The 27,343-nt window shown below is 64.8% G+C and overlaps 3 protein-coding genes across 3 annotated transcripts; 1 reads left to right on the top strand and 2 right to left on the bottom strand.

The window, feature by feature from the left end:
- Positions 1–666: 666 nt before the first annotated feature.
- CHLRE_01g018650v5 (uncharacterized protein) lies at positions 667–10,711 on the bottom strand. The gene is made up of 11 exons (XM_043058437.1): positions 10,572–10,711; positions 10,313–10,406; positions 8,380–9,973; positions 8,200–8,255; positions 7,822–8,055; positions 7,479–7,727; positions 6,626–7,318; positions 6,338–6,484; positions 4,415–6,192; positions 4,209–4,300; positions 667–4,080 (listed from the first exon to the last, which is right to left on the bottom strand). The coding sequence occupies exons 3-11, from the start codon at positions 9,809–9,811 to the stop codon at positions 3,473–3,475; spliced, it is 5,289 nt and encodes a 1,762-aa protein (XP_042928351.1). The 5' UTR covers positions 9,812–9,973; positions 10,313–10,406; positions 10,572–10,711; the 3' UTR covers positions 667–3,472.
- An 859-nt stretch (positions 10,712–11,570) lies between these two features.
- CHLRE_01g018600v5 (uncharacterized protein) lies at positions 11,571–14,571 on the bottom strand. Its single transcript, XM_043058436.1, has 6 exons — positions 14,455–14,571; positions 13,610–13,664; positions 13,298–13,354; positions 12,719–12,816; positions 12,416–12,459; positions 11,571–12,218 (listed from the first exon to the last, which is right to left on the bottom strand). Exons 1-6 carry the CDS (start codon positions 14,539–14,541, stop codon positions 11,993–11,995), a joined length of 567 nt encoding a protein of 188 aa, XP_042928350.1. The 5' UTR covers positions 14,542–14,571; the 3' UTR covers positions 11,571–11,992.
- Positions 14,572–15,041: 470 nt separating this feature from the next.
- CHLRE_01g018550v5 (uncharacterized protein) lies at positions 15,042–27,341 on the top strand. Its single transcript, XM_043058435.1, has 24 exons — positions 15,042–15,313; positions 15,460–15,541; positions 16,017–16,224; positions 16,399–16,604; positions 16,885–16,967; positions 17,359–17,501; positions 17,680–17,821; positions 18,014–18,407; positions 18,552–18,753; positions 18,857–19,038; positions 19,166–19,330; positions 19,521–19,663; positions 19,851–20,089; positions 20,268–20,375; positions 20,532–20,599; positions 20,736–20,812; positions 20,932–21,945; positions 22,174–22,300; positions 22,607–22,980; positions 23,172–23,376; positions 23,553–23,912; positions 24,063–24,182; positions 24,331–24,459; positions 24,702–27,341. The coding sequence occupies exons 1-24, from the start codon at positions 15,138–15,140 to the stop codon at positions 26,319–26,321; spliced, it is 6,567 nt and encodes a 2,188-aa protein (XP_042928349.1). The 5' UTR covers positions 15,042–15,137; the 3' UTR covers positions 26,322–27,341.
- The last annotated feature ends 2 nt before the right edge of the window (positions 27,342–27,343 follow it).

Raw genomic sequence — 27,343 nt, 5'->3', positions numbered from 1 at the left:
AGCCCCTCCACAGTCTGAGGCCGACCAACCTCATCGCCCGGACATAGCCGGGGTCGGTTTCCACAGGCACATAGCCAAACCAGGTGCCTAGCAATTGCGATGCCACAGCAGAGCCAACCGCAGCCAGACGCAGCACACTTGTCAACAGCCGCACTACTTGTCATGCCGCTACGCATGCCCTGCCGGCCCCACCGCGGACCACTACCTAGACACCAGCCGGCTCATCCTCAGCCTGCGCGCCTGCGCCGCTTCTCGGGCGGCGCTGCACTCTCATACTCCACGTGGCCTTGCCTGCCCCCTCTGCCACGCACATGCACGCCGCCACTGCTCGGTCCAGGCCCTGCGCAGCCGGCGCCATCAGCTTACGGTAACGGAACGCTTCAAATCCTGTAACACATCCGTAATCACCCTTCGGCTAGGGAGTTGACCAGAAGAGCTGCTGGAAAGTATTGGGACTGCGACCAGTGAGACCCGGGCTGGTACTGTAAGCGAAGTTTGATGGACCAGGCAGGAGGGCGGCAAGCAGAGGCAGTGTGGGCATGGTGAGTTGCTGCATGCTGGTCTCTGCTGCATTGCCCCAGTCTCCTGCGAACCATGACAAGAAACCCACCCGTCCCATACCGTGTCCCTTGAACGCGGCTGCGAGTTGCAACCATGACAGCGCAACATCCTTTCTCCTTACACTGTAATTAAATAGATACCATCTCTTCTCCGTCCACATGCGACCCTTGGCGGGCTTCAAATGGCAGTGCGTCCCGAACCTCCTCAGGACCCTACCCACAACTGGCGCACGGTGTCCAGATGAAATAAAAGATCAAATCAGCCGCCCGCCACCACGACATGGGCGCTTACGATTTTGGTGCCTCTTCCAAAATGAATGGTCTTAAGGGGTCTCCGGGCGAGCAACAGTTTACGGAGCTACTTGACCTCGTTCAACGTTGAACATCCCCCTTGGGGCACACACCGCAGTCCGCACGCGTTCTCTCAGTTCGGCGTGAACGGATTGCCTGATCGCACTCTTAACCTTCATAGGCATACAGACGACCCCAGTAGAGCAACTGCCCGAGCCACTGCATTGCGCCGCAAGCGCCGTCACCTCACACACCGCGCCCGCACTGTCACCGGGAGCCAGCAATACCTCAAACACGCAACCTCCAGTTGTTGCCTTGGCACGGCAGCAAGCTCCCAGCCCGACACCTTCCGCAGTCCCGCGCCCTCTGTTGCAGTCCCTTGTGCAGCCACGAATGCCGTGGGCAGGTGCGCGCAACAGTCCACGCCCCTTGGCGGAATAACCGGTACATACTAAAACAACACGGTTCTAAACACCGATCCTCTGCATCGAGGCACCGGCACACACACCCATTCATGGCCGTAAACAGACATAAAATCCACGCGTCACAAGCACGGGCCAGCGTAGGAGCCGTACAGAGCATACACCGTTTGCAGCGGAATACACACATTAAATTGGCACATGGACACACACACACACAAACGTGAAACTGCATGCATGACATGCGGCACCCTTTCCTGGCCTTCGCAGCCCGCAAGCAACGGGAGAAAGGACCTCGGCTTCAATCTCTGCCGCATCTGACTCGCCATGCCCGGGCTTGGCCCTGTTCCGCTCCAGCGCTCACCATACCCGTAACTCCGCACCGGAGTATCATGCATGCATTCCAAACCGCCGACACACTGAAAGGGGCCAGGGACAAAGCTAAGCGCCACGCGCCCGCCACTGCCCGGCTTGACGCACCCCGCTCCCGCAAAGTCTAAACAAACTCTCTCTCTTCTCTGCAATCTCTTTTTGTCCTTGCCGAGGCGATACCCCGCCTGGCTTGATATCAGCGTGCTATGCCACCTCTATATGCAAGCGGTGTTGCCATTGCCAGCGCCCGCCCCCCTCCGCTTCCGCGTCCTTTCATTATGTGAACCACAAGCTCCTGCCTTCTGCCTTGCGGCGCCAGCGCCTTGCAGTTCCACATCACAAACTTATTCTTATAGCAACAGAAAGACGACTGTAAACTACTCGGAGCCGTCGCCCCGGGGGCAAGTCGGCATCCCGAGAGCCAAAACAAAAGCAACATGCATGTCGCAGGACCGAAATGGGCGGGTGTCAGGGCCAATGAGCAGCCCAATGAACACGCCGCACCATCCACGGTGGACGCGCTAAGCAAATTACGCATCCAACAAACTGGGCCAGATTCTGGCCACGGGCGAAACGTGATGTCAGTTCTTAAAAGAGGGAAATCCACAGACCCTTGCAGGGAAAATCCAAACTCTACACTCCCATCTCCATCGTGGGCACTTCGTTGTGCCTCATAAACTGTATCCCGAATGACATATCCCGATTGATACTTCCAACGAACAGCCTCACCACGGCCTCTTGCAACACCAGCCGTGCTACCATCCACCGGCGGCTGCATACCTTCCACCACACTATTGCCGTAGGGCGTTGTTGCAGAAAAACAAAAACAGCGAAACATTCCTATTGCAGTACTATCATAGTGTAGTGACCGCTGTATAGAGGCACTTGAACGCCTGACGTAGCCGGCACATCGTCCGGACGCGCATGCAACCACAAAAACACACCAGACGTGCAGCTTTGCGGGATCCATATGCATGAGCGCAGCTGTGCAGTAGATTGCCTACATAGGTTTTGAGGGTGGAGTCGCAGACAAGCGCACGTAAACTCGTGTGCATTCCTCAAACACAACGGGATGCCCACATGACCAGCCATTTCACACCACAGACCATCCGTTGGGGCCACACCAGGGACTGAGTCTTTCTGTGCAGCAGAGCCCCATCGCAGCATAGCATAGCAAACTCAGGAAGCGCCCCGAACCACGGCGCCTCCCAACCATCTATCCGCAGCGGGCGCGCACATCCCGACGAGCTGACAATTTCCACATCCAAACAAATCCAAAGTACGCCGACATACACCTCTAAACAGCGGCCACAGCCCGGCCAACAGAGGCGTGCAATTCCTTAATCCTTTGGTAGCGGATACGAAGTCCATTTGGAGCCCGCCAAGATCCCGCGTCACGCAATGCCAAAAAACAGGATACGGACCAACAAACAGCCCTACCGGTTGCCACATACCGCGGCCCGGTGGCACAACCAAATTGGCAAACGCCAAACAGCTTTCCTCGTGAGCAGATATGGGACTCCAGGCCCCGGGGTGCTCAAATTTACGCCCCAGCAAAGGAAGTGACCCGAGATCCCAGTTTGGGTTTGCGCGCACTAGCACTCTAGTCATCAGCCGCCGGCGCATGGGCCCCAGAAAACTTTATGACATGCGCCGGCAAGCCGCTTCTTGGGCGTTGAGGGATTTTTTTGTGCGCTCTCTTGTTTTGCTCCCCGAAAGGACGGTTCCCAATCGCCACATGACAGAGGCATGCAGCTCGCTTTACATCCACACCCACCCATCGCGGTCGCGACAACAGCGTCCCGGCCGCGGCGAACGACAGCAACGTCCTTACATGCCGGCGTACGGCTGCGGCGGGCGCTTGCCCGTGGCGCCGCTGCCCTGGCCGAGCGGCAGGGACCAGGTCTCGCGGCGGGCGCGCTCCCGTGCGCGCTGCTCTGCTGCCGCCGCCGCGCGCTCATCCGAGCCGTGACCCTCCTCGCCGCCATTGCCGCCGCTGGCCGCACCGGTCGCGCTGCCATTGTTGCCGTTGCCGTTGCCGCTGCTGCCGTTGTTTGCGTTGCTGGGGCCAGCCGGACCGCCGGTTGACGCACCCAGGTTGTTCAGCGCGCCGCTGCTCATGCTGCCCGCACCCGTCATCAGCTGGTGAGACTGCTGCTGCTGTTGCTGTTGTTGCTGCTGCTGCGACGGAGTCAGCATTTGCTGGTGCGACCCCATCGATTGCGAGCCGAGCTGCTGCGAGCTCAGCTGCTGCGCCTGCGCCTGCTGGATCGCGGCGAGCGCGGTGAGGGAGTCAGCGCCGTACAGGGCGGGGTCTAGGTGCAGGGCGGCCTCGAAGTGCTCGTCCACACCCAGCAGGCCGCCGCCACTGGCGCGCTGCAGCGCCACCAGCTGGCGGCGCAGGCACTTCTTGGGCGCGCTCTCGGTGCCGCACTTGCCTGCAGGGGGACCCGGCGAGGCGCGATGCTACTGAGCGACGGAGCCGGGACAGGAACATACAGCTGGCGACAGACAGGCGCAAACGATGGACACAAAAATGGCATGCTTGAACAACGCATCTGCTCACCCTTGCGCTGGATGACGCACACAGCGCAGCGGCCGGAGTGGCCGGCGCGGCCGGTGGTGCCGCCGAGCAACTCAGCCTCCACCTCGCGGGACCTGTGTACGCGGACAACGAGTTACAATTTGAGGGGCTCCAAAAGTGCAGATGTACCCGAAGCGCACACTAACACGAAGAATATTACAAGAAAAGCTGACCAGTACAGAACTCACCCGGTCTGCGCCATCTTGGACAGAGCGAGGTCTGCCGACGGGTCGCCGCTGCTGGGCACGTAGGGGTTGTGCAGCAGCGGCCGCGAGGGCAGCAAGCCCTCGATGTTGCGCGCAGCGCGAGGCAGCACGTGCATCAGGTTCTGGCCGTTGTGGCCCGCAGCCGCCGCGGCGGCCGCCACTGCTGCCATCTCCTCCGCGCTGTCCATACGCACCACCGGCCGAACGCCGCCCAGAGCGGCAACGCCGCCGCTCGCGCCGGGCATCGCGGCGCCAGCACTGCGCGCGTGCGCCGGGAGTGAACTTGACGGCTGGGCCGAGCCGGTGTGGTGATGGCGCGGGCGGCCGCCGCCGCCCGGCATGCCGCGCACGGGCTGGCTGGCAGCGGGGAAGGGGCTGCCGACGGAGCTCTCGCCGCCGGGACCGCCGCCAGGGTGCCGCTGCTGGATCAGCAGCATGTGCAGCGCGTCGGGGGCAATGCCGGCCATGGCACGGCGCTGCTGCTGCTCCAGCAGTGCCATCGCAGCGTCGTGCGTCAGCATCAGGCCGCCATTGGCGTTGCCGAATGCATCGTACCCTGTATCAGCAGCGGTCTCCTCCTCAGCGTCGCCAGCGGCACCGGCGTCGTTGCGGCCGAGGAAGCGCGCCGGCATCAGCGTGCCCGCGGCGGCAGTGCCAGTGTTGACGGCCAGGCCGGGGGGCAGCGACAGGCGCTGCTGCTGCTGGGGCTGCTGAGCGCTTACAGTGTACGGCTGCGGCACCTGCAGGCTCTCAGGCACGGCAGCGACGGCTGCAATGGCCTCGGCCTCCTCCTCCGGCAGCGCCGCCTCAGGCTGCGTTGCGGCCGCGATATCAGCCGCGGCGGCTGCCTCTGTGGCCTCCTCCTCGCGAGGCCGCTTGGTGCCCACGGCCAGCTGCTGCTGACTGCCTAGGACAACGGCGGTCGCGTCGGACATGACGGACAACTCCGCCTGGCCGCCACTCACGCCGGCAAACAGTCCGGTGGCGGCGGTGGTGCCCGGCTCCGCGGACGCCGAGGTGCCTGCGGCGGCGGCGACAGCGGCGGCGCGGCGCGCAAACAGAGCGGCATGGCCGAGCCAAGCAGCCATGGAGGCCGCAGCGCTATCGGCAGCGCCACGCGGCGACTCCAGCGCCAGGTCGGCAGCAGCTGCTTGCGCTGAGTCGGCGCCTGTAATCTCCTCGCCGGTACGCAGCATGTGGCCATCATTGGAGGTGCGGGCGCTCTTGGACTCCGGAGGCTCCGCAGGCGCCAATGTTGCCATCGCCATGGCAGCGGCAGTAGCCGCCGCGGCAGCAGCAGCCGCGCCGGGCGTCCCGGCCGCGCGGGGCGGCGGCATGGACGCCAGAGCGGCGGCAGCCGCGGCGCTGTCAGAGGGCATGCCACGCAGCATCATAAGCGCGGGCAAGCCGGCGCCGACGTCGCTGGTCGGCGACGCCGCACCCGAGCGTGAGCCCTGGCGCGGCGGCAGCTCGCCCGAGCCGGCGGTGGTGGGCGCGGGCGGCAGGACAATGCGACGGCCGGTGGACATCTGCAGCGACAGCGGCAGCGCCACCTGTTGCGGCGGCTGCGACGAGGCGCCGTGGGCCATAGTGATGGCGGTGGCGCTGGTGGTGTTCTGGGAGGCGTCCATCGAGGCGGCGGGGCGCAGCTGGCGCGCAGGGGGCACGACGGCGCGGGCGCCCTGCTGCTGGGAGGAGCAGCCGGTGTGCTGGACAGCGGCGTTCTTGTGCTCGGGGCAAGCCATGGCGTAGGGCTCGGCCTGCGTGCGCAGAGGGACAGGCAGGAGAAAACCGCAATGAGGAGTTGGCAAATGCTGGGCTACTGTAGGAATACACGCAGCAGCGCGAGTAACGAACAACTCGCAAGAAAATGTGCACTGAAAGCACGCGCCGTCGGCAACTTACCACGAGAGTGGCTCCGGCCTCGATAGCGCAGGGCAGATGGTAGGCACGGCCGCACTTGCCGCTGCAGCAGCACAGCGTGGCGCCGGAGCGGCCGCAGTGCGCGCAGCGCCGGGTGCCGCCGCGCTTTATGGCGGTGGACATACCGCACTGCGGAGACACAAAGGAAAACATACCGTTAACTTATGCTCCATTCACAAGAGCTAGAATGATAGGACGCAACACCCCGCCGCATCCATGCCGAGTCCTGCACTCCTGCTCGACAAGGCTTTACCCCGCCGCACAACTCACCAGGGTGCCGGCGACCATGAACACGTCGTTGGACCACAGCGCGCACTGCGAGTGCACCAGCTTGGGCTCTGGGTCGCCCGCGCACTTGACCTGCAGCATGGGCCCCAGCCCGCAGCCCGTCTGGCGCGTGGTGCGGGACGCCTCGCGCACGGCAAGGGCAGCGACGGCAGCAGCAACGGCGGCGGGCGCCGCCATTGTGGTGGCGGGCAGGTCGGGCTGCGAGGCCGACAGCGGGCCGTCGGGCAGGTGCAGGACCGGTGCGCCATCGCTGGGGCGGTCCGGCACCCAGGCCTCCGGCGCCTTCACCATCTCGTCAATCTCCATCTCAGTGTTGGCCTTCTCAGTCTTGACGGTGATCTCAGCATCCGCCGGCAGCGGCTGCTCGTCCTCGGGCGGCGTCAGGATGGGCACAATGGCGTCGGCGGCCGGGATGGCGAGCGCGCCCGTCGCAGACCCCGCGCGCTCCACCGGCAGCTCCAGGGGCTGCACGGTCGCGGCGTCCTTGATGGAGAGCGGGCCAGTTGTGGTAGCCTCCAGCGCCGCGACAGCCGCCGCACCCGTGGGCGTGCCGGCCTCGATCTTGGGCAGCGCTAGGCGCGGCACCGCGCACCGCTTGCACAGGGCGCAGCGCGGGCAGTCGGCGGGCATGCCATCGTCGTAGGGCAGGTCGTCCTCGGGGCGGAGCTCCACCATCTGCGTAATGCACAGCAACCGGTAGGTTTGCGTTAGTGAAGAACTTGACACTGCAGGTTCACAGGTGGCGCTGGCAAAACACAGCCAACAAGGCGTTGCTAGGTCACCCTGAAGGGCACCCAAGGAAAAGCACATTTAAAAAATTGGTAACGCGTCCTACCTCGGATTCAGCAGGCGCAGCGCCGCTTGCGAAGGGGCCCGTGCTGCGGGGCCCGGGGAAGCGGGCCAGGCCGCCGCTGCTTAGCAGGGCGCCGCGACTCAGGCTCGGCCTCCGGCCCTGCGAGCCTCCGGAGGGCAGAAGCGCGCCCGCGCCGCCTGTGACCGGCGGCCGACCAGCGGCAGCGGTCTGCTGCTGTGGTGCGAGCAGACCGGTGAAGGTGCGGCCATTTATCTCGATGCTCATAATCACCTGCGGTTGGGTGAGCAGTGCAGCACATATGGTCATATCGCTTTGATATCAACGTAGACCGCATCGATGCAGCGCCAGCTTGCAGGTCGCTTACCTGATCAGCGGCCACGCCCGCAGAGGCGTCGAGGAAGCGCCAGCCGCGGATCTGCGGCCCCTGCGCCGGCTGCTGGCTCAGGGGGTCGTACAGCTCAGCCGCCTCCTCGGCGCTCATGCCACCCGGGCCCAGGCGTCCGCCGCGGGACCGCTTGCTGGCAAGGCCGGCGGCGGCGTCCGCAGCCCCGGCCAGGAAGTCGGCGGCGGGGCGCTTAGCAAGGCCGAGGTGCCGGGCCTGAGATGGGTGACAAGGCAGCGACTGCGTCAGCAGGAATTACAAGACGTCTGAAATCTGACGGTGCTGAACGCGGCTGAATGCGCGGTGGCGGGGCAAGAAGAGCAAGATGCTGATGGGGGCGCGCTGACATGGTGTTCTCACCTGGTTCTGGTTGTTAGTTTGCGGCTGCTTGGTCTGGATGCCAGCCTGGCCGTCCTCTGAGATGAAGAAAAGGAGCAAGAGGACGCCCAGTCAGTGTCAGCATGGAAGAGCTCTAGGTGGCGGTTCGTCTCCCTGCCAAAGCTATTAAGTCGCAATAAGACCAGACATATCACTACGCACCGCGCTTGATGCCGGGCTCAGCGTCACCACAGGGGCGGCGCGAGTCGCCGACGTCGCCGGTGCCGCTGCCGTCTCCCTCGCCGCTGCCACCAGAGCCTGGCCGGCGCTTACTGTCATCCGAAGCCTCGCTGCTGGTGTGGCCCTGGCCGCGCTTGTCGCCGCCGTCGTCCTGGCTGCTGCTGCCACGCCGCTGGCGTCCAGCGCTGCCTGCAGCGGCCGCGGCTGCGGCTGCCGCAGCGGCACGGCGCATGTGAGTCAGGCCGTGGCGGCTCTTGTGCCGGCCGGCCATAGCCGTGCGGCCGCCCTGACTGCCGCCGCTGGCGCCCGGCCCGCCGCTAACGCCGGCGCGGCCGATCGGGCCGCGTGACCGCGGGTGACCGCCGGCAAGGCGTGCCGCACGCTTGGCCGCATGGCCGTGGCGTACTGGGTGGTGGTTGCCATCCGCGTCCATGTACACGCCGTCAACGTAGTCCACGTCCTCATCGGCGTCGTCCTCATGGCCGCCAGCTCCAGCGCCGCTGCCGTCGCCATACGCCATGGCACCGTCATCATACTCGTCGTCCTCGCCGGTGACGTACTCGGATGCGGGGTAGCGGCTGGGCGGCAGCGTGCTGCGCAGCGCCGGCGCACCAGCGCCCATGCCCATCCCGCCGCCGACGCCCATGCCGGCAACGCCGGCCGAAAGGCCACCAAAGACAGCGTGCCCGTGTGCCAGGCCGAAGTGGCTGCCAGTGTGGTGGCTGTCGTTGCCCGAGGAGGGGCCGGCGTGGCCGGGGTAGCCGCCGCCACCCACCCCACCGTCGAGGCCGTAGAGCAGGCCCACGTTGCCCGAGCCTCCAGGTCCCGGCGAGCCGAGCGGCGGGCCACTGCACTTGGGCCGCGGCAGGATGTTGTGCTGCTCCAGCCACTTGCCAATGGTGATAGTGCCGTCACCGGCCTCCAGGCGGATGCTGTTGCGCCACTTCTTGGCGGTGAGCAACCCGCTGTGCCGCTCAAACTCCGTGGGTGTGATGGCCGGGGCTTGCCGCGACTGCCCCACGCCGCTGCCCGCGCCATCACCAGCTCCGCCGTCTGCGCCGCCGCTGGTGCAGCGTGCGCAATGGCAGTGAACCGTTTGCGAGGGCAGCAGGAAGGTGCCGTAGTTGCCGTTACACACCACGCGCACCTCCCGCTCTCCGGACAAACCCACGCTGTCTATCAAGTCCTCGGCTGCTGGCGAGGGCGAGATGCGAGCAGCGCCAAATCCGCTGCTCGGGGGGTGCAGCTCGGCCAAGCCAGATGGCGCCGCAGCGCGCGGCTCGGCTGACGAGGGTTGCGGAGCAACTGCTGCCGCGTCCGCAAGGCATGCAAGTAGATCATACTCAGCTCCAGGCTGCCCTGCTCGAGAGGAGCGATGCCCTCTCGCTGCTGTTAAGTGTCTATGAAGGTCCATCCGATGACCCGCTCTCGGTCTGAACCGCTACGCACTGCAACTTTCTCCGAGACCGCGCAATCAGGCTTAGGATACGGTACAATGTCCGCAGGGCGCGCGAGCGCGCGGCTGTCTGCGCTCGTGTTCCAGCCCGTCGCTAAAGCAGCGACACGCTCGAAAGGCCTGCTTGGGCGTGCGGGGGGTGAACGCAAGCAGCGCTTTAGCGCATGGTAGGCTTAGCTTTATGTATTTGGATGCATCGTATGCAAGCGCGCAGCAGCGCTGCCCCGCCGGCGGGGAGCTGGCACCCAGGATACTTTCCTGACTTGCCGAGACCGGGCGCGCGCGAGCCGACCGAACCGCTGTGCGCGCCATCTAGACATTAGCATCCTTGCCTATTAATGGGCGTGGCAAGCTCCACCGACCGCTTGCTCCCGGCAGCCCCTGCCCAAAATGTCCCGGCCGCGGTCGGTCGTCGCCAGGCGGGACCTCCGCTGGCTGCCAATTCTCTCCAGTACGTACCTACGACCTAGCGACGTCCTCTTGGCGCCGCAGCTCGAGTAACTCCCCTTGAGCGCAGTTCTCGCGCTGGCCAGCCAAAAAGGTCTCCGACTGCCTGCGCTTGCAAGCACACGCACGCGTTGAGCGTTTAAGGTCACAGCGCATATGCCTGCGCTGGCGCGAGGCCGCAACCAGGCTCTGGCCGCGAGTTCGCACGGTCGTCTGGCGCCTCTTCGCGCCCGAGCCGGCATCTTCTGCTTGCGCGCTGGCCTGCCCTCACCTGTCAGTGCTTGTTGTTGTTTGACAGACGCTGCGTAGGCGGCTGCTTGGTCCTTTGCGAATAAATGCGACACCGACTCGGTGCGCCCACGCTCTCAGTTGTCGTAGCGTGACACACACGCTTTGTTTGTAGAGTGTATACTTTCTTTGCGCGGTATTGACGCTATGTTTGAGGACTGGACAAAAGGGGCCCCGCCCTGTATCCGGCCGATTCTGCCGTACGTTCGCTGCGCGCGCTGGTGTCGCTGGCGCTCGCCTAGACGCGCAGCATTCAGCTCCTATCAGATGTTCTTGGCAGCGCAAGCAGGCGCGTCCCCAAGCGGCCGCGCACGCCCTGCCCAGCACCACGGCCTGGGGTCGAGATGCACGTTGTTGCCGGGCGACCGACCGCTGTGAAGGGCGCAAGCACACAGGGGTTCTGACCTTAGGCCTCAAAATCTGAGCTGAAGCTACTATTTGCGGCGGCTGCGCGGCCCGGCGCCGCGGCCTTAACCGGGGAGTCGGAAAGGGAGACGATGGGACCGCAACAAGAGCCCTGGGCCGGATGGTGCATGGTCGGCTTGCTTGCACAGGGGTCTGCCTGTGGGGCCCAGGCCCTAGGATCTTCAGCCATTGCTGCACGCACCCATTCACCCCTACCCAAGGCCGTGTGGCCCTGCTGCTTGCTGCGGCAGTGAAGCGTCCGCATGGGAAGTCAGCTAGGGTTTGTGTGGCCTGCTACGGCACTTAGTTGCGCTTGCGTGTACGGGTATCAGCCAGCGCAATGCAGGGGCCTCAGGATTGTGGCCGTTGCCGTGACTTGTGTTACGGCACTTCTGCATAGCTCATGGGTCCCGTGGCCTTGAACCTCAGCGGCAGAACTTGTTTGCCCCTGTCCTTTGCTCTCCCCGCGGGGTGTTTGCCCATACCTACGTGGAAACACTCCGCGCCATGATGTACCGCATGGGGCTGCCAGTACTCGTATGTCCTAATCAGCCTAGCGAGGGGCCTCTGGGGGAGGCTAGATGTGGGTTAAACAGCACATGCGTGGCCATGGCCGGCCCAACCTTTCGTCTCCCCTGCTCTTCGTCTCCCTTTCCAACCAACGCCCTGCCAGCCACCGATTAACTGGTCAAGGGCAATTCAACAGCAAGTGAATTGTAGCCAACATGACTTCAATCTATGCCAGCATATTGCCAAACCTACTGGCTGGCATCCGGTACCGGATGACGCGAGCCTGTTGGCGCACGAGGGTGGAACTCCTCCAGCCCGTAGAACTCCTGGAAACCGTCGTTGCGCAGGCTTTTCTACACGGCTTGATGTCGTGCTGCTTCAAGGCAGGCAACCAACCAACAACTTCACAATGTTCTCACCAGGACACACCCCATAATCCTCGTGTACATTGCGCTTTCCTTCCACTAGCAGTGCAGTCCATTACTTCCATTACTTGCTCTTCTTCTCCTCCTTGCCTCCGGACAGCATCTCTGCAGGCGCTGGAGGCGCTGAAGCCTCCACTGCCGCGCCCTTGCCGGCCGTGCTGCTGGCAGGCGCCCGGCTGCCTGTTACTGTGCTGCCGCGCGTCGCGCCCACAGCTGCCAGTTCCAGCTGCCGGACGCGGTCCCGCAGAGCCACGTGGTCGATAGCCAGTGCGTAGAACCGGTACAGCAATCTGCGTGTTGGAGCAACGCAAAGTCTTCTCATGGTGACGGTGCTAAGATCAGTTGCACTTTTGCGCTGAGGTAGCTTTGAGTGTTGGTTTCATGCCTTGCATTGAGGATTCTACACCGCGCCCATACCGACATCGCCGATGCAGGTGCAGATGACGTCACGCGCCAAGTTGCCGTACTGACCCCGTTAGGTACTTACCCCCAAAGAAGGAAGGTGAGCGTCGCAATCCAGAAGTTCCGCTCCTGCATATGGAGCAAGGGGTGGTGGTCTAAGCTGGTGGAACACACAAAGGATGTTCTTACAGCGTGTAGTATGGCTGCCAATGACACGCCAGAGTGTCAGAAGTATTTGGATGGTAGCCACGCTGCTAGGCCAGATATGAACTGCAGCCTAGACCCATGCACTCCTTGCGTGCGACCAACATGCTCCATTGCTTCTGCATGGTTGCGGCGACCTTGCCCATCACCAACCACCGCACAACGCATCATAGCCCGATCCCACCTCGCGCCACCGCTTGGCGAGGATAGCCGTCCTCTGGTTGGGCGTGAGAGTGTCCGGGAGCGGCGTCCGAGAGATGTGGTAGGTGTGCATGCTGCTCGCTGCGGTAACAGGCAGTGACCATGCAGGCAACAGGTGAGACCATTTAAACTTGCGTCCACAGCCTGAGGCCACGCGCTGCAATTCGACAAGCTGAACGAATGCGCGTGCCTGCGACATGTCATTAAGCCCACGTATGCAAGGTTAGGGGCCTGCATCCGGCCAATCCTGCCCGTACAGTGCGCTGCATCGCTCCATGTCCCGGGCTAGGGAGACGTGAAGGTGCTGGGCAGTCGCCCCACGTGCCGAAGTGCTGGTGCCGTCATGTGCCACAGCGGTATGGCTGTGAAGTTGACGTTGCTTGGCATTCGCTGACTGCAACCCTTGGCCCCTGCTGCGGCGGCGTAGCCCTAAAGCCTATTCTCTCGTGCTCCTGCCGCTTCCTCTCCCGTGGTGTCCGAGACCCCCGGTCGCGATCCGGGCACCGTAATGGCCGAGGGCAAATTAAAATGTAACTGTTAGGATATTGCATTCGACACTAACCTGTAAAGGCTGCGCCCGTGATCACCAGCGCCACATGAACCAGCAGAACCTGGCCCGCTACAGGTTGTTGCGTGAAGGGAGGCAGGGGCATGTGTCAAACAAAACGAGGCAAGACGCTTCATATAACCAGGCACGGAGGCTCTATTGACACGTATTGCCGCTGCTTTGCAGTTAGGTACGCATTACACCTGTAGGCAGCGGAGGTTGTCCCAAAGAACACCGGTAACGTGAGCAAGCCCAATAGCCCATTTTGCCCACATACTGCACCACACCGTGCGTGCACACAGGGTTCAACAAAGCACAGACGCTTACCGAGCTTCATGAACAGGAACTGCCGTGTGAATGCCAGCAGGCCCTTCCTCACGACCTGCAGAGTTGCACCATGTTAACAGGGGGGTCAGGCGCTGCCGGGCGCAAACCCACTTGACGAAGGAAAGCATGCAAGGACTACAGTACCAACTACCCATACATATCATCGAGGTCCGAGCAATGCGAAGGCAGAGCGCGAAAAGGGGAATCTATGCTTGACTCAAGAAGCCGATCATACAGTGGTTGTAACGCAAGGTCACTGCACCACTGGTAGCACCGGGTGTCGATTGCTGTCTGACAGCTAGCTCCGGGGCATCTGCTTGGGCAACTGTGACGGGTGTCGCTCCCTGACCTAACGCAATTCGGCTTTCCTTGAATTCATGCTTCCACAAATCTCCAAGTAGCATCCCAAGTAACGATTACTGGCAAGTATGGCTGCTGCGCCTACCCGACCAGTGCGCTCGGCGTCGGGGCGGCGGTCGCAGGCTGGGGCTGCGTGCTGGGGTTGTGCGTGCAACACCCTTGGACGGGCAGGGTCGGCGGCAAAGCCTGACGACCTATCTAATGCACTTTGCATGCTGTATTTATGTAGAAGGACGGAAATTTGAAATTCAGGGCAGGGCAACTTTCCTAGCACGTCTTGCTCGCGTCGGGCGCCCGCGAACCAGAATCCTACTGCGACTTTATGACACGCAAACCTGTAATCAACCCATATGATTTGTGCAGGCACAGCACCTTTCGAATGAGACACGGAAGCAGATTCCCCTGCCTTCGTCGCCCACGCGCCCGGAAATGCACCCAAGATCTATATCGTGCACATCAAGCAAGCACAAGTCATGTCCACATACCTGTGGCACCGGCAGCATGAGCAAAATCGTGAGGATGAGGGGCGGGGGAAGGAGCCAATTCACCACGACTTTCCACGAGCTAGCCATTTTCGGTACTTCTGAATCACTTGGACACGGAAATGTTTGAGGGTTAATGCTTGTTGGCAAGGGTTGAGGGTAGGGCAGGAGGTCTGCCCTAGTGCCGTAACGGTGCCGGCCCCATGCGCCCAATTGCGCGGCGCCCCACGCAGGTTTGCACCCCTGGTCGACGACCATCCCTGCACCACCGATCTGGCCCCAACAAGGCAGGAGATGGTTGACTACGGCAAGGCCGGCAAGGCCATGCAGAGCGGTTTCCTCGGGGAGTTCAACGCGTTTGACGCACGCAGGCGCACCGCAGCGGCCTTGCCTGCTGCAGCGAGGCTTGCAATGGCGCTTGGCATCTGGAGTGCAAAGCGCTGTGTATGGGCATGACCGCGGGGCTGGGCGGGGCCGAGGGGCTGCCCTGCCTGGCTCCCCAGAGACTCATGCCGCAGCCCGGCGCGATGAGAGTGAGCGAGTCACCAGCCGCCCAAACTGGGACTCCTTGGCGTCGGCCACATTTTATGATGGACAAGGTACTGGCTTAGAGAGAAACTACTTCACAGCCATGTTTCACCGATAGCGAGTCGGCCCTAAAAGGCGGGCTTTGCATACGCCTGACGATGAGGTGGATTCAAGCACAATGCCTGATGCGAAGATTAGTTGTGCTGGCTTTCCTTGGAGTCGCTTCTGTTGTTTGGGGCAGGCGCGAGTCTGGACTCGTCGGCGCGGGGAGGGAGCTACAGAGCTCTACCCTAAGCTCATCGACCCTAAACAGCTCTCTGGACTTCGTCACAAGGTGTGAGCGGAGCAGGGGTTAGGCAGGCTCACATGGTTGGTGCCCGTAGCTCGATAGCTCGCTCGCTTGCTTGCCGCTGTGAAGAGTTACATGAGTTACCAATAATATGAAGAGGTTTCACGAATTCACGCTGACCTGTTGCGCAGGCATAACCTGACACAGGCCGTCGCTGCGGAGCTGCAGAGTCTGCTCCTGGAAGCGACACAGCAATGTGACATAGATCGACAGGTTTGTGAGAATTAATGTGAACGCGTCAAAGTTGTGTGACCTGGGTGAGGTTGGCTCCTCATGTGGCGGGCGTGACAGCTGGTGCGCCCGGTGGCCCACGGAGGACCGCCATGTGTTTCATCTGCAAGGGCAGGGCCACCGGATCCAAATAGCAGCGGCGGGAGGATGGGGTGCACGGGCGCAGCGCCCAGTTCCACCCCAGCCCAGCTTTACCCTCCCTGTGCCCTGTGCCGGGCGCCTGGAGCGTGAGGAATGCGCGTCTGCAAACTACCAGCCTGCCAGGAAGTCAGCGATGTCTCGGAACAGTAACTCCTGCGTTACACCAGCCACGCAGTCTTGCCTTGACGTTGCAAATTGAATGTTGGGGTCTGGGAATACGCTGCACTCTACGGACGACGCCCACCTGCCCCTTACAATGTCCCATCGCACCCTCCCTGTTCCCTGTGCCCTCCTTCCTGTGCCCTGCCCTGCACAGGCGGCGGGGGTGACGGTGCGATTGCAGCTGGACTACCTTTACCCCATGCTCGTGTATGCGGAGGCAGCGGGGCGGGCGTTCCTGCAGTCGGCGGCGGGGTTGGGGTCGGCGTCGTTCCTGGGCGGCACGGAGGTACGGCTGCTTTTCCCGCCGGCCAACGACGAAGTGACCAGCAGCCTGTTGTTCAGGTCCTACACCGCCTACACCGGTGGGGCTGGAGAGGGCGCATACGCTTATAGAGCCAGGATGGGTGGGGTCGCACGAGCGGGAGTTGGGGGCAGGGCTACATTCGCTCGTTGGGTTTGAGGCAGGGCCAACCTACCCATGCAGCCAACCCAGATGGAGGTGGCGACACATTGTTGTTGCTGACCCGCTCGAACAGGCCGCGGCGACGCATGGGTTGCGGACAGCACCACGGCGCCCTGCAAGACGGGCGATTGCCGCGGCACGCGGCCGGTGGTCATTAGCAGCATAGCTGGCAATAGCAGCAGCAGCAGCAGCAGTAGTGGCGTTAGCAGTGGGAGTGGGAGCGGCGTGGGGGCGGGGCTGCAGATGGCGAGCGTGGACGACATGCAGGGGCTTCCCACGGTAAGCGCGTGCGCGTGAGAGAGACCACGGTAGCACAAAATAGCGCGATTACACACACGGTTGCTGTCTGGCTAGTGATACCTTGAGAACCGTCATCTGCTTCATGCAAGCCTGGCGCCTGGGTGGGCACACACACGGGTGTTGCATGTGGGTCAGTCCACCTGGCGCCAGTGAACGCTCGAGCTGCTGGATGGCATCCGGGTTACGTACCAGGTTGGAGCCTGACGATGCTTGCTGCAAGTGTTCAACCCCGCAGCACCAACCCAACACCAAACCGCAGAACCTTGACACGGACGCCAGCCCGCCGGAGCTGGTGCCCGGCACCACGGACCTGGCGCGGCCGCAGTTGCTCATGTACTACAGGTGCGGCATGAGCAGACCCGCGGCTAGCCGGCGAGGTAGTGGCTACTGTCCCCTCACATGGCGCGCCGTGAAATGGGTGCTGGGACAACATGCGGGGTGCAGGAGCCTAAAAGAGAATTGTAGATACCAGCCCAAACTAAACCGAACCCAATGCAATAGAACGAGGAGGACAGCGTGGCCTATGCTTTGACAACTGAGTGGCACGCGACAATGGTCCCCATCCCCGAAATGCACCCAGTGCCCAGCTTCCCAGCAAACCATCCCGCCAACCAGTACAAAGAAGGCGATGTGCTGTTTGGTCTTCGTGGGGTACAGACTTGCAGCCCACGCAGCAAGGGGCGTGTCTGCATGCCATGGAGTCGTGATGGGCTGCTTGCTGTCTTTGCGTCAGGTATGACGTGCTGGGCGCGCTGGGCCACCCGCCGCCCGCCACCTGGACCGACCTGGCGGACTGGGCCGCGGTCGTCAACGGCACCGTGGATGCCGACGGCGACAGCAGAGGCGACCATGCACTGTGTCTGGACTTCACATCCAGTGAGTGGCACGGCAGCCGGGCGAGTAATCGCTGCTCCCTCATGCCTACGCAATACAATTCTCGGGACAGACAACAACAGAACCCGTCGGTTTCCGTGCGTGTGTGCCTCTTAGCCAGCTCGTTGGTTGGCCGCTCCACCCCTCGACCTCCCGCAACCCACTTGTGCCGCGTGCCCAGGCTGCAAGGCCGGCTACCTGGCCCTGGCCATCGCGGCGAGCATGCTACAGCCGGAGACGCCGGCGGGCACGTTCTTCGAGCCGGCGGACATGAGCCCGCTAGTAGGCACGGTTGCGTTTGAGGAGGCGCTGCGGATCATCGAGTGAGTCCGTGGGGCCGGCGCTGGGGCTAGGGGTTGCAAGGGCGCCATGGTGGAAAGCCGTGTTCTGAGCCAGAATGGCCATACGGTACATGGGTCTTGGTTGCGGAAAGCTGCTTTCGGCTGTCAGACGGGCCTTTTGTCACCCGTGTGCGCGCCGCCTCACAAGAACGGTACCGACCGCCCTCTGTGCAGGCGCCTGGTGCCCTACACGGCGCCGCCGCTGCCCTCACGCAACGGCAGCTCGTCCTGCCGCGCCTTCGAGCCGGCCTTTTCGCTGGGCCGCTGCCTGCTCACTATCAACTTTGACCAGATGCGGGCCACGCCCGCGCCCGGCGCGGCCTTGGCGGCAATCACCAACGCCTGGAACGACGTGGTGGGCGCGACCTCTGCAGTGCAGGTCTCCGGCAGCAGCAGCAGCGGCAATGTGGTGGCGTTCCCGTTTGTGCGCGGCGCGCTGCCGGCGGAGGCGCTGGGCGTGGCACCGCTGCCAGGTAGTGAGATTATGTATGACCGGGAGAAGTGCGTGCTGGCGCCCTGCTCGCCCGCCAACTGCCCCAACGCGGTCAACACCAGCTGCGCCGCATCGGTGGGTGTGCAGAACCGGGGCCGGGTGGGGCCGCGCCCGGACACTGGATACAGGGGTCCTGGATGTGCGGCGGCCAACAGCCGTAGGCTGGAAAGCATGCGCAAGGATTGCCTCTTCACGAACGCCCTGCATCGCTGCCCGCAGGCGACCGACCCCCGGCAGCGGCGCTCCTGCATCGTGAACCGCGCGCCGCTGGTGGCGGGGCTGGGATACGACTACAGCGCATCACCGGACGCGGACGCTGCGGCGCTGGGACGGCTGGCGGTGCTGCAGGCGAGCGCCGACGCCGCGCTGAAGCGCTGGCCGGAGGCGGTGGCGGGCACGCTGTTGATTGGCAGCGCGACCGGTAGGTGTTGGCATGAAATGCAAGGGGAGTGTGTTGTGGTTTTGGTCAGGCTCTGTTGACCCTACTGTGCTTATACGGGTGCGTACCTCATGATCCCGTTCAGGCCCGTCGTTTTCGGATGTGGGCGGTGGCACGAGCGTGAACAGCTTAGGCGGAGCCGCTAGCGGGGCTGCGGGCCGTCGGTCACGGCGGCTGGCAGCGGCAGCGCACGGATCGGCAGAGCGCCGGTCGCTGCAGCGGCAGCTGACGGTGGCGGACTGGACCAACGCAAGCGGGCTGGTACAGGTAGGGTGCTGCAGGCTTTCAGGCAGTGCATGTTGTGGGAGCCTACCTTCCGCTCAGCCAGCCCCTGCGCACCGCGTACACGCATGCCTGACCCCGCTGCTGCTCGTCGACGCCCCCGCCCCTGCAGCTGGGCTACTCGGCGGCCGAGGTGCGCCGCTACCTGGACGCGTACTGGGGCTCGCTGCTGGGCCAGGACGGCAGCGGCGGCGCCTCCAGCCCGGGCCCGCCGCGCAACGTGGTGCAGGAGCTGGCCTTCCGCGGCAGCAGCTACTTCACAAACGTGTTCGCGCAGGTGCGCGGGGCGGGGCGGTGGACCAGCACAACCAGCTGTCAGCGCTGGCACATGTAGACGCTGGGGACCGTATGCCGGCTGTGCTTGGTTATGTTCATCATTTGTCCGGGATAGAAGCTCCTGCATCCAGCCTCCCTACCATGACTGGCCCCTCGAAAACACAGCCGTGCGGTGCCCACCATCAACGCAGGCTGTGGGCTGGGTGCTGCTGGGCGGACTGTCGCCCGGCAATGCCTCCACGCTGGCGGCCAGCGACACGCGGCAGCTGCTGGCGCTGGTGGCGACCAACATCACGCGCCTGGGGTACAAGTACAGCCAGGACATAGGGTACAGGTGAGCCACACCGTCGTGGGAGGCGGTGCGAGAGAAGGGAGCGGGGGACTGAGCTAGGAGCGAGTGGATAGCATGTCTCCATCCATATGTGATCCATGGCGGCCGGCCTACACTCTCGTCTGGGGCCCCTGTATCATGGCCCCGCCTCGATTCCTCGCACCCGCCCGCTCCCCTTTTCTATACGCAGCGGGAATCGCGGCAGCCACGCGCCACTGCCAGCCGGCGACAGCGGCGGCCTTAGCGACTCGCAGCTGGCGGCGGCGATTGCGGTGCCGGTGGTGGTGACGGTCGTGCTGTTGGCGGCGCTTGGGCTGGCGGTGGTGCTGGTGATGAAGAAGCGCAAGGCCGGCGGCTGGGGCGCTGTGGCGCCGCCGGGCGCGGGTTCCGGCACCACGCTGCTGTTGACTGACATCCAGAACAGCACGGGTGCGCTCAAAGCCATGTGTAACCGCTCAGGGGCGGGAGGGCACAGTGCTGGGGCAGTGGTGCAGAAAGACGGGCGGGGGGTTGGCCTTCCGCACCTCCCCACCTGCTGCCTGGAGCGCCGCAGGGCCTGGCTGAAACCGCCGCTGCCCCTGCATACCGCGCCGCCCTGCGCCTGCAGTGCTGTGGGAGACGCTGCCGCCCGACGTGATGGACGCCGCCATCCGCTGCCACCACGACGTGTTGCGGGGGCTGCTCCAGCCCCATGGCGGCTACGAAAGCGCAACAGGTAAGTCGGGTGGCGGGTTTCGAATCGGCGTTTCGCCGCGTTGGGTAGGGGCCCGAGGATTACGACTGGTGCTGACATGCCAAGGTTGTCACACAAAACTCAGCATGATATCTGTAGCGGACCTCTCAAACGCTGTTGTTCGCCGCCGCCCCACAGAGGGCGACGCCTTCATCCTGGCTTTCCACACCGCCGAGGATGCGGCCGCTTACGCGGTAGCAGCGCAGGTGGGAGGGGAGGAGCGGCGTAGTGGCGCTTTCAATTCCGGGACCTCTGAAACTTGCCTGTGTGCCAGGGGCGCATGCTCACAGTTGTCACCAGCCCGTTGACCAAATGCTCTCTTGTCGGCCCTCCTGTGCGCAGGTGATGCTGATGGAGGCGGCGTGGCCGGAGGAGATGCTGACGCACCCCGACTGCGAGGTGGTGTGGGTGTCGCCACAGTGAGTACCGCCACCGCGTGATGATCTGGGCGTGGGCGGGCGTGACTCTGTCCTTGTGCTGCATCCTAGGCCCCGATTCGCACTGGTCGCGCTGAATTCGCTGACCGCTTGTTCCGCAGGCGTATGAACCCAACCGCGTCCCTCAGCTACGTGTCCCGGGAGCTGCTTTCTGCGCTCACCCGGGCAGTGCAGACTGGCACCGCGCAGGCGGGCCTCACGCTCGGTGGGGGCAGCGCCGCAGCTGCTGGCGCCGGTGCCGGCGGCGGCGGTGGCGACGACACCAACGCCCCCGTGGCCTCCAGCAAGACGCTGCTGCGCTGGCTGACGCGGTTTGGGTCCTCGGAGCTCCGCTCAAGCAGCGGTGTGGCCAAGTTGGGCAGCAAGAAGCGCGGCTCCAGCGACGGCGGCGCCGGCCGCGATGCCGACGGCGGCGGCAACCAGCCGAGCATGGGCACAATTAAGAGCGGCTTTGAGGCCAGCATCTACGGCCGCATCACACAGGCCAACTCCTTCCGCAAGGACAGGTCCGGGCCCGAGCCGCGCGGCGGCGCCGCGCCTGCCGCCAGCTCGCCTCTGGAGCAGATGCTGGCGCACACCGGCAACCTCAACGCCAGCGCCATGAACCTGGGCCCCCTCACCAAGTGCCCCTCCGACATCCGGAGCTACATGGAGAACGAGCAGGAGGGCATGCCCGACTTTCTCACCACGCCGCGCGCGGCGGCGGCCGCCGCAGGCGGTGGCGCGCCCGCCAGCTCTGCCGCGCTGCTGGCGGCGCATAACGGCATGGTGGAGCCGGTCCGCAGCACCAGCAACCTGCTGCCGACGCTGCCGGGCGGCTGCGTGACGGTGGCCACGCTGACCGAGGCGCTGCGGCAGGGCTGGCGCAAGGTGGTGCCAGGCTCGCAGGGCGGCGGCGCAGCTGCGGCCGCAGGCACCCCCGGGGGGGCAGAGTTCGGCGGTGCCGGCACCGGCCTGGCGGCCAGCCCGCGCAGTGGGACTCTGGACCTCAGCGGCAATGTGGCAGCGGCCGCGGCGGCGGCGTTTGGCGGGGCTGGTGGAGGTGCTGCCAGTGGCGCGGAGGGCGAGCCGCAGGTGCCGGAGTACCTGCTGGCCTTCCGCGGGATGCGCGTCAGGTGAGCCTGCAGATGGGTGTGCTCGCTGGCGTGAGTGGCCTCCAGCACGTCATCAGTCGCGTGATGCCTTCAATGGTCTTGCCTAGAGTACGTGGCATGCATTGTGCGCACACACGTCATGCTCGCGGTTCTGCTTGCTCCGTTTAAAGAGGCCGCCGTACAAGTCAAACCTCTGTCTCATCCACGCCCAACCCTTGTATGTTGCGGTTGTGCGCGCGCTCCTCCCAGGATGGGCCTGCACTCGGGCGCGGACGTGAGCGAGGTGTCGCTGAACAAGGCCACCGGCCGCACCCAATACAGCGGCACCTTCATGACGGAGGCCAAGGCCGTGTGCGACTCGGCGCACGGCGGGCAGGTGCGCGCGCGCGCGTGTGTGTATGTGTGTGTGTGTGTGTGTGTATATGTGTGTATATGTGTGTTTAAAGTACGAAGCCACGATGTGTGTGTGTGTGTGTTTGCACGTGCATGTGCATGTACGTGTGCAGGGCCTGCATAAACTGTGCGTGGCACCAGTGTGCGGGTGCGCAGGCTGGCTTGCCTGCGGGCACAAGTACAAGCCGCGGTGCCCCATGTCGGGCAGGCCTGCCTCCTGCCCCGGTCCCCTCCTCGTCCTCTTCCGAACTCCCCCTCCTTCCCGCCCGCCCGCCACCCTTACAAACAGGTGGTGCTGTCGCCCACCGTGTTCAAGCAGTTGCCACCCGGCTGCCTGGCCAAGGCCGCATTCCTGCTGCACATGGGCGAGCACACGCTCGACGACTACTCCATTGCCAAGCGGAAGCGGCAGCAGGAGGCGGCGGCGGCGGCGGCGCGGCGGAGGGCCGAGGGTGGCCGGCCGGGCAAGCCACGGACGGGCCGGGCCCTGGGGCTGCCTGACCTGGAGCATTTCGACTCGGCGAAGGAGAGCGGAGGCGGCAGCAGCGGCGGCGCGGAGGCGGGCGAGGAGCCTGTCGAGGAGGGAGGCGAGGTGCCGGAGGAGAGCGAGGAGCCGGAGCCCATTCCGCTGTACCAGATGCTGCCGCACCGCCTGGCGTGCAGGTGCGGGCCAACTCGCTACCGGACCCATGCGCTGCCGTGGTCGGTCTTCCCAATCACGGCGTGCTGCCTGTTGCCCGGTCGTCACCCAACGCATCGTACTTTGCATAGCGTACCTCTGCCTGATTTTCCGGGCTACCGTATCTGAAGCCACCGCAAACCGTACCGGTGGCCCTATCCCTCCCCACCACCAGGTTGCCGTTCTTCGAGCCACTGCGCTCCAACTCCTACCTGTCACTGGGCCTGCCGGACGCACCGGTGGGGCGCGTGACGGTGGCGTTCATGTACGTCATTGGCGCGCAGGCGCTGCTGGCCTGGAACGCGCCCCTGGCCACGGAGGCGCTGACGCTGTTCCACAACACCGTGGCGGCGCAGCTCAATGCAGCGGACGGATACGTGGTGGGTAGCGGGCCGTAAGCTCTTTACGTAACGCGGCCGGGGTTCAGCGACACGCTGCGCGCAAGCACCGCAAGCTATGGCCTATGGGGCGTTGCGCACGGCCTCGCCCCTCGCCTGTACTAGCTCACAGCCCCTGCTAATGTTCCAACCGCCGCTCCTGCCCCACCCCCTGGCAGGTGGAGCTGGTGGACGGGCTGTGCCTGGCCGCCTTCCGCTCCTCCGCCGACGCGCTGCTGTGGGCGCTGCGCTGCGGCCGGCAGCTGCTGGCAGCCCCCTGGGACGACGAGCTACTGGAGCACGAGCTGTGCGAGGAGGTGTCGCTGCCGCTACACGGGGAGTGGGGCGCGGCGGCGGGAGGAGGCGGAGGCACGGGCGCCGGCGGCATGGGCGCGGGGGCAGGGGGCCTGACGGAGGCGCGGCTGGGCTCGGTGTCGGGGCCGGGCGGCATGGGCGGCGGAGGCGGCACGCCGCAGTTTGGACTGTCGCGCGCCACAGCCATCCGGTACAAGACGCTGATGCGCGGGCTGCGGCTCAAGGTGAGGCGGGGTAGGAGCGGAAACGGTTTGAATAGATGGGATGCAGAGGGCTGGGGCGCGCCTGGTGGGGAGCGCAAGCAGCCGTTTCGATAGTCTTTGGCGTGGGGCTGGCTGAACTGAATGCGTCCGGCCGTTGCGCCGCACCCGCAGGTGGGCATGGACACCGGCTTCGTGGCGGACTCCATCAACGCCACCACCGGCCGCATGGCCTACCGCGGCCGGCCCATGAACCGCGCCGCGCGCATCGCCAGCAAGGCGCTAGCGGGCCAGGTGCGACGGCTCTCATCACTGTGTCCGTGCTCAGCATCTAGGCCGCGTACACTTGTGTTGCAGCCCAGTTACGGCCGCCGGGAACTCAATCCCTGCATGTGCGGTGCCGCCTAGCAACGACACGGCGCAACCACCTCGGCGCCCGCAGGTACACTGCAGCGCGGCGGTGTGGGCGTCGGCGGTGGACCGGCTGGGTGTGGTGGCGCGTGCGGGCGGCGAGGACGAGCTGACGGCCAGCAGCCTGGGGCTGCAGAGTCTGAAGGGCGTCATGGAGAAGGTGAGGGTGCGCAGGGGAGCTGCATGGGCAGTAAGGGTGTGCAATGGGCAGTAAGGGATGGGTCAGAGATGGAAAGCTGTACAAATCCAGCATAGCCATGACAGAGACTGGGCAGGAGGTTGCGTGGATGACGTGTGCATGTCGCTTGCCGTCAGGGCTGACGCCGCAACCTGTACCTGCGGCCCGCTGGGCGACCACGGCCGCTAGCTGCTGACCCCCGTTAATCTTCCTTGTTCTCACAGATCGAGGTCCTGTCGGTGTCCTACAAGGGCAATGCCCTGTCCGCCGAGGAAGCTGCAGTGGTGGCACGCCACGCGCCCCGCAGCAGCCACAACAGCACCAGCATCACCGCCACCAACAGTAGCAACCCCAACGTGCTTTCTGGCCTTGCCTCCGCCTTCAGCCTGGCCCCTGGCGGGCCCTCCTCCGCCTCCGTCTCCGCGGCTGCGGCGGCCGCCGCCAGCGGCGGCAGTATTACCGCTGCCCTCTCCCGCGCCTCGCTGCTCAACGCGGTGCTCGGCGCGGGCACCGCCAGTACTGGTGGCGGCGACCGCGCGTCGCCATCCGCGCGCAACCGCTCGCCGCGCCGCGTCAGTGGCGGCGCCGTCCTCTTGGGCGGCGGCAGCACCGGCGGTGTTGGTGGTGGCGGCGGCGGCGGTGGCGGCGGCAGTGGGGGAAACAGCCTGTTGCCTGCGGGCGTGGCGGCCTCGCCCTTCGGCAGCAGCGGCGCTGGCGGTCTGTTGCTGCGCGGCAACGGCGTGCGCAGCGGCACGCTGCCGGTGGGCAACCCTGCTGAGGGCGGCGCGGCGTCGCCGCTGTCCCGCACCACTGCCTACAGCCCCGCAGACACGCCCTCGTCGCCGGTGATGGGCGGCGGCGGCGGCGGCGACACGGCGGCGCACAAGGAGCACATGGTGCTGCACCTGAACCCGCTGCACGACACCGCCGCCGGCAGCACGGTCAACAGCGGCACCCACGCGCTGGTGGACTCGGTCACAGGCGCCGGCACGAGCGGCAGCTTTGCGGCCGGGGGTCTGCAGCCGGCGGCGGCGACGCCGCCAAACCCGGGTGCTGGCAGCGCCGCCACCGCCGCCTTCCTCTTGTACGGCAGCCGCCGAGTGCCGCACGCCTCCGGCCTGGGGCCCGCGCCTGCGGCGCCGGCGCCCTCGCCTGCGGCGATCGGCCTGCCGCCGCGGCCTCTGAGCCATGGCGGCAGCGGCGGTGGTGCCGGCGGCGCTGCGGGCGCCGGCAGCCTGGCATCAGGGGAGCCGTCGCCCGCGGGAACAGCCGCCGACAGCGACGCGACGGAGGGCGCCGACAGCCCGGCGGCGGCGGGCAATCTGGCGCAGAACACGCCGCCCGGCCTCAACCGCGTCATCACGTTCGGCGCCACTGTCGGCGCCGCGGTCGTTGAGGACGTAAACTTCTTGGCACTGCCGCCGCCATCGGGCCCGGCGCCGGCGCTACAGCTGCCTACCCGCTCCCCCGCCACCTCTTCCGACACGGGCATGGCCCCCAGTGCCTTCGCCAGATCGGAGCCGCCGGGACTGCTTGGGCTCCCGCCGCAGCCGCCGGGGGGGCTGCAGGCCAGCCACACGGGTACGGCGCGGCGCGGCTCCACCGGCACGCGACTGCCGCCCGGAATGGACAGCCTGGTGTCGGCGGCGGCGTCAGCTTACGGTGGCGGCAGCAGCAGCCGCAACAGCCAGGGGCAGGAGCACGGGCTGGACCCGGCCACGTTCCTGGCGGCACAGCAGCTGAGCATCAACCGGCGCGACGGCCCGGCGCCGTCGGGGCAGGTGGAGGTGCCGCTGGACCAGCTCAGCCTGCAGGTGCTGCTGGAACGGATTGAAAAGGAGTGAGGAGTGAGGGCTTGGGCGGGAGCGGGCCAGTTGGGAATAAGGAGAAGGGTAGGTGCGGGGATGGGCAGATTGAAGGGGAGAGCTGTGGGCAGGTTGGTGCAATGGTGCATTTGGCTGTGGCAATACATCGCAGCCTGGTTCGATTATGCGCTTGGGTTAGAAGACGATAGATGAGGATTGTGTCGTCGATGCAGGAGGGGCCGAGCAGCATTGCTTAGGTAATCAACGGTAGGTCAGGCACAGTACTGTACTACACGGGCTGCGAGACTTTGCGAGGGTAGGGGGTGTCCGTACTGTGCCCAGTAATGGGATAGAGTTGGAGGCGCTAGGGCGCAGGCCGAGCGATCACTGTGATGCTTTGGAAGGGTTCTTGTCGCTGCATTGCAGAGAGGTGTTTGCAACTGGGGCTAAAGTCGCCTTGTGGCTTGTCTAACTCTTGCGGCAGTGGGTGCAGTGCTGAGTGGTGCGGGCGGCATGAGGCGGCGGCGTAGTTGCCCTGACTGATTGGCAACAGGCTTGGCCCCGGAAATGCGCGCCCAGCCAGAGGCGATAAAGCCGATGTGCCTGACAGTCACGGCCTCTTACCCTGTTGCTCCAGAATGGCGACTCAAACCATCCGCTCATTGTTGTCGTTTCATCCGTTTCTTACAAGGGGGTGGGGGGTTGCACACGGAGGCACTTGCAAAGATGCGCTGGTGGCGTTGTGTGGTGTCCACTGTACGGGAGCCATTGGTGTTGGCGTTGTGGGGAAGTTGAAGGTTGCGACTGTTGTGCTTCGGGGACGAATGCATTGCCTGATTTACCATGATGGATTCTTACATGCGTACATCGACTGTGGTTGCTCTGCATTCGTATAATGCTTGCTGTGTGAAGATCTGATGAGAAGTGTTGCCGGGTTGGCCCAGGGCGATGGAGGGCGAAGACCAAGCGCATTGTTGCTTTGTGTGGGAAAGCGATGGCGAGAGTTCAGCCGGACGATGGCAGCCCGCTAGCGAAGGTGGGCTGTAAGCTTGTTTCCCTGC

This window comes from Chlamydomonas reinhardtii, chromosome 1, assembly GCF_000002595.2.
Source record: "Chlamydomonas reinhardtii strain CC-503 cw92 mt+ chromosome 1, whole genome shotgun sequence".
Classification (NCBI taxonomy): domain Eukaryota; kingdom Viridiplantae; phylum Chlorophyta; class Chlorophyceae; order Chlamydomonadales; family Chlamydomonadaceae; genus Chlamydomonas; species Chlamydomonas reinhardtii.
Note: the sequence above shows the minus strand (reverse complement) of the source record. Positions and strands in the feature narration are given on the sequence as shown.

Excerpts from the sequence above, each read along its gene's own strand:
- CHLRE_01g018650v5 (XM_043058437.1), bottom strand. The coding sequence starts at position 9,811 with ATGGACCTTCATAGACACTTAACAGCAGCGAGAGGGCATCGCTCCTCT. Across the intron at positions 4,301-4,414 it reads TCCAAGATGGCGCAGACCGG|GTCCCGCGAGGTGGAGGCTG; the intron begins GTGAGTTCTGTA and ends CCGCGTACACAG. Across the intron at positions 4,081-4,208 it reads GTGCGTCATCCAGCGCAAGG|GCAAGTGCGGCACCGAGAGC; the intron begins GTGAGCAGATGC and ends GTCCCCCTGCAG.
- CHLRE_01g018600v5 (XM_043058436.1), bottom strand. The coding sequence starts at position 14,541 with ATGGCTAGCTCGTGGAAAGTCGTGGTGAATTGGCTCCTTCCCCCGCCC. Across the intron at positions 13,665-14,454 it reads TCATGCTGCCGGTGCCACAG|GTCGTGAGGAAGGGCCTGCT; the intron begins GTATGTGGACAT and ends GCAACTCTGCAG. Across the intron at positions 12,460-12,718 it reads TCGCCAAGCGGTGGCGCGAG|GAGCGGAACTTCTGGATTGC; the intron begins GTGGGATCGGGC and ends CTCCATATGCAG.
- CHLRE_01g018550v5 (XM_043058435.1), top strand. The coding sequence starts at position 15,138 with ATGAGGTGGATTCAAGCACAATGCCTGATGCGAAGATTAGTTGTGCTG. Across the intron at positions 16,605-16,884 it reads ACATGCAGGGGCTTCCCACG|AACCTTGACACGGACGCCAG; the intron begins GTAAGCGCGTGC and ends ACCAAACCGCAG. Across the intron at positions 24,183-24,330 it reads GCAAGGCGCTAGCGGGCCAG|GTACACTGCAGCGCGGCGGT; the intron begins GTGCGACGGCTC and ends CGGCGCCCGCAG.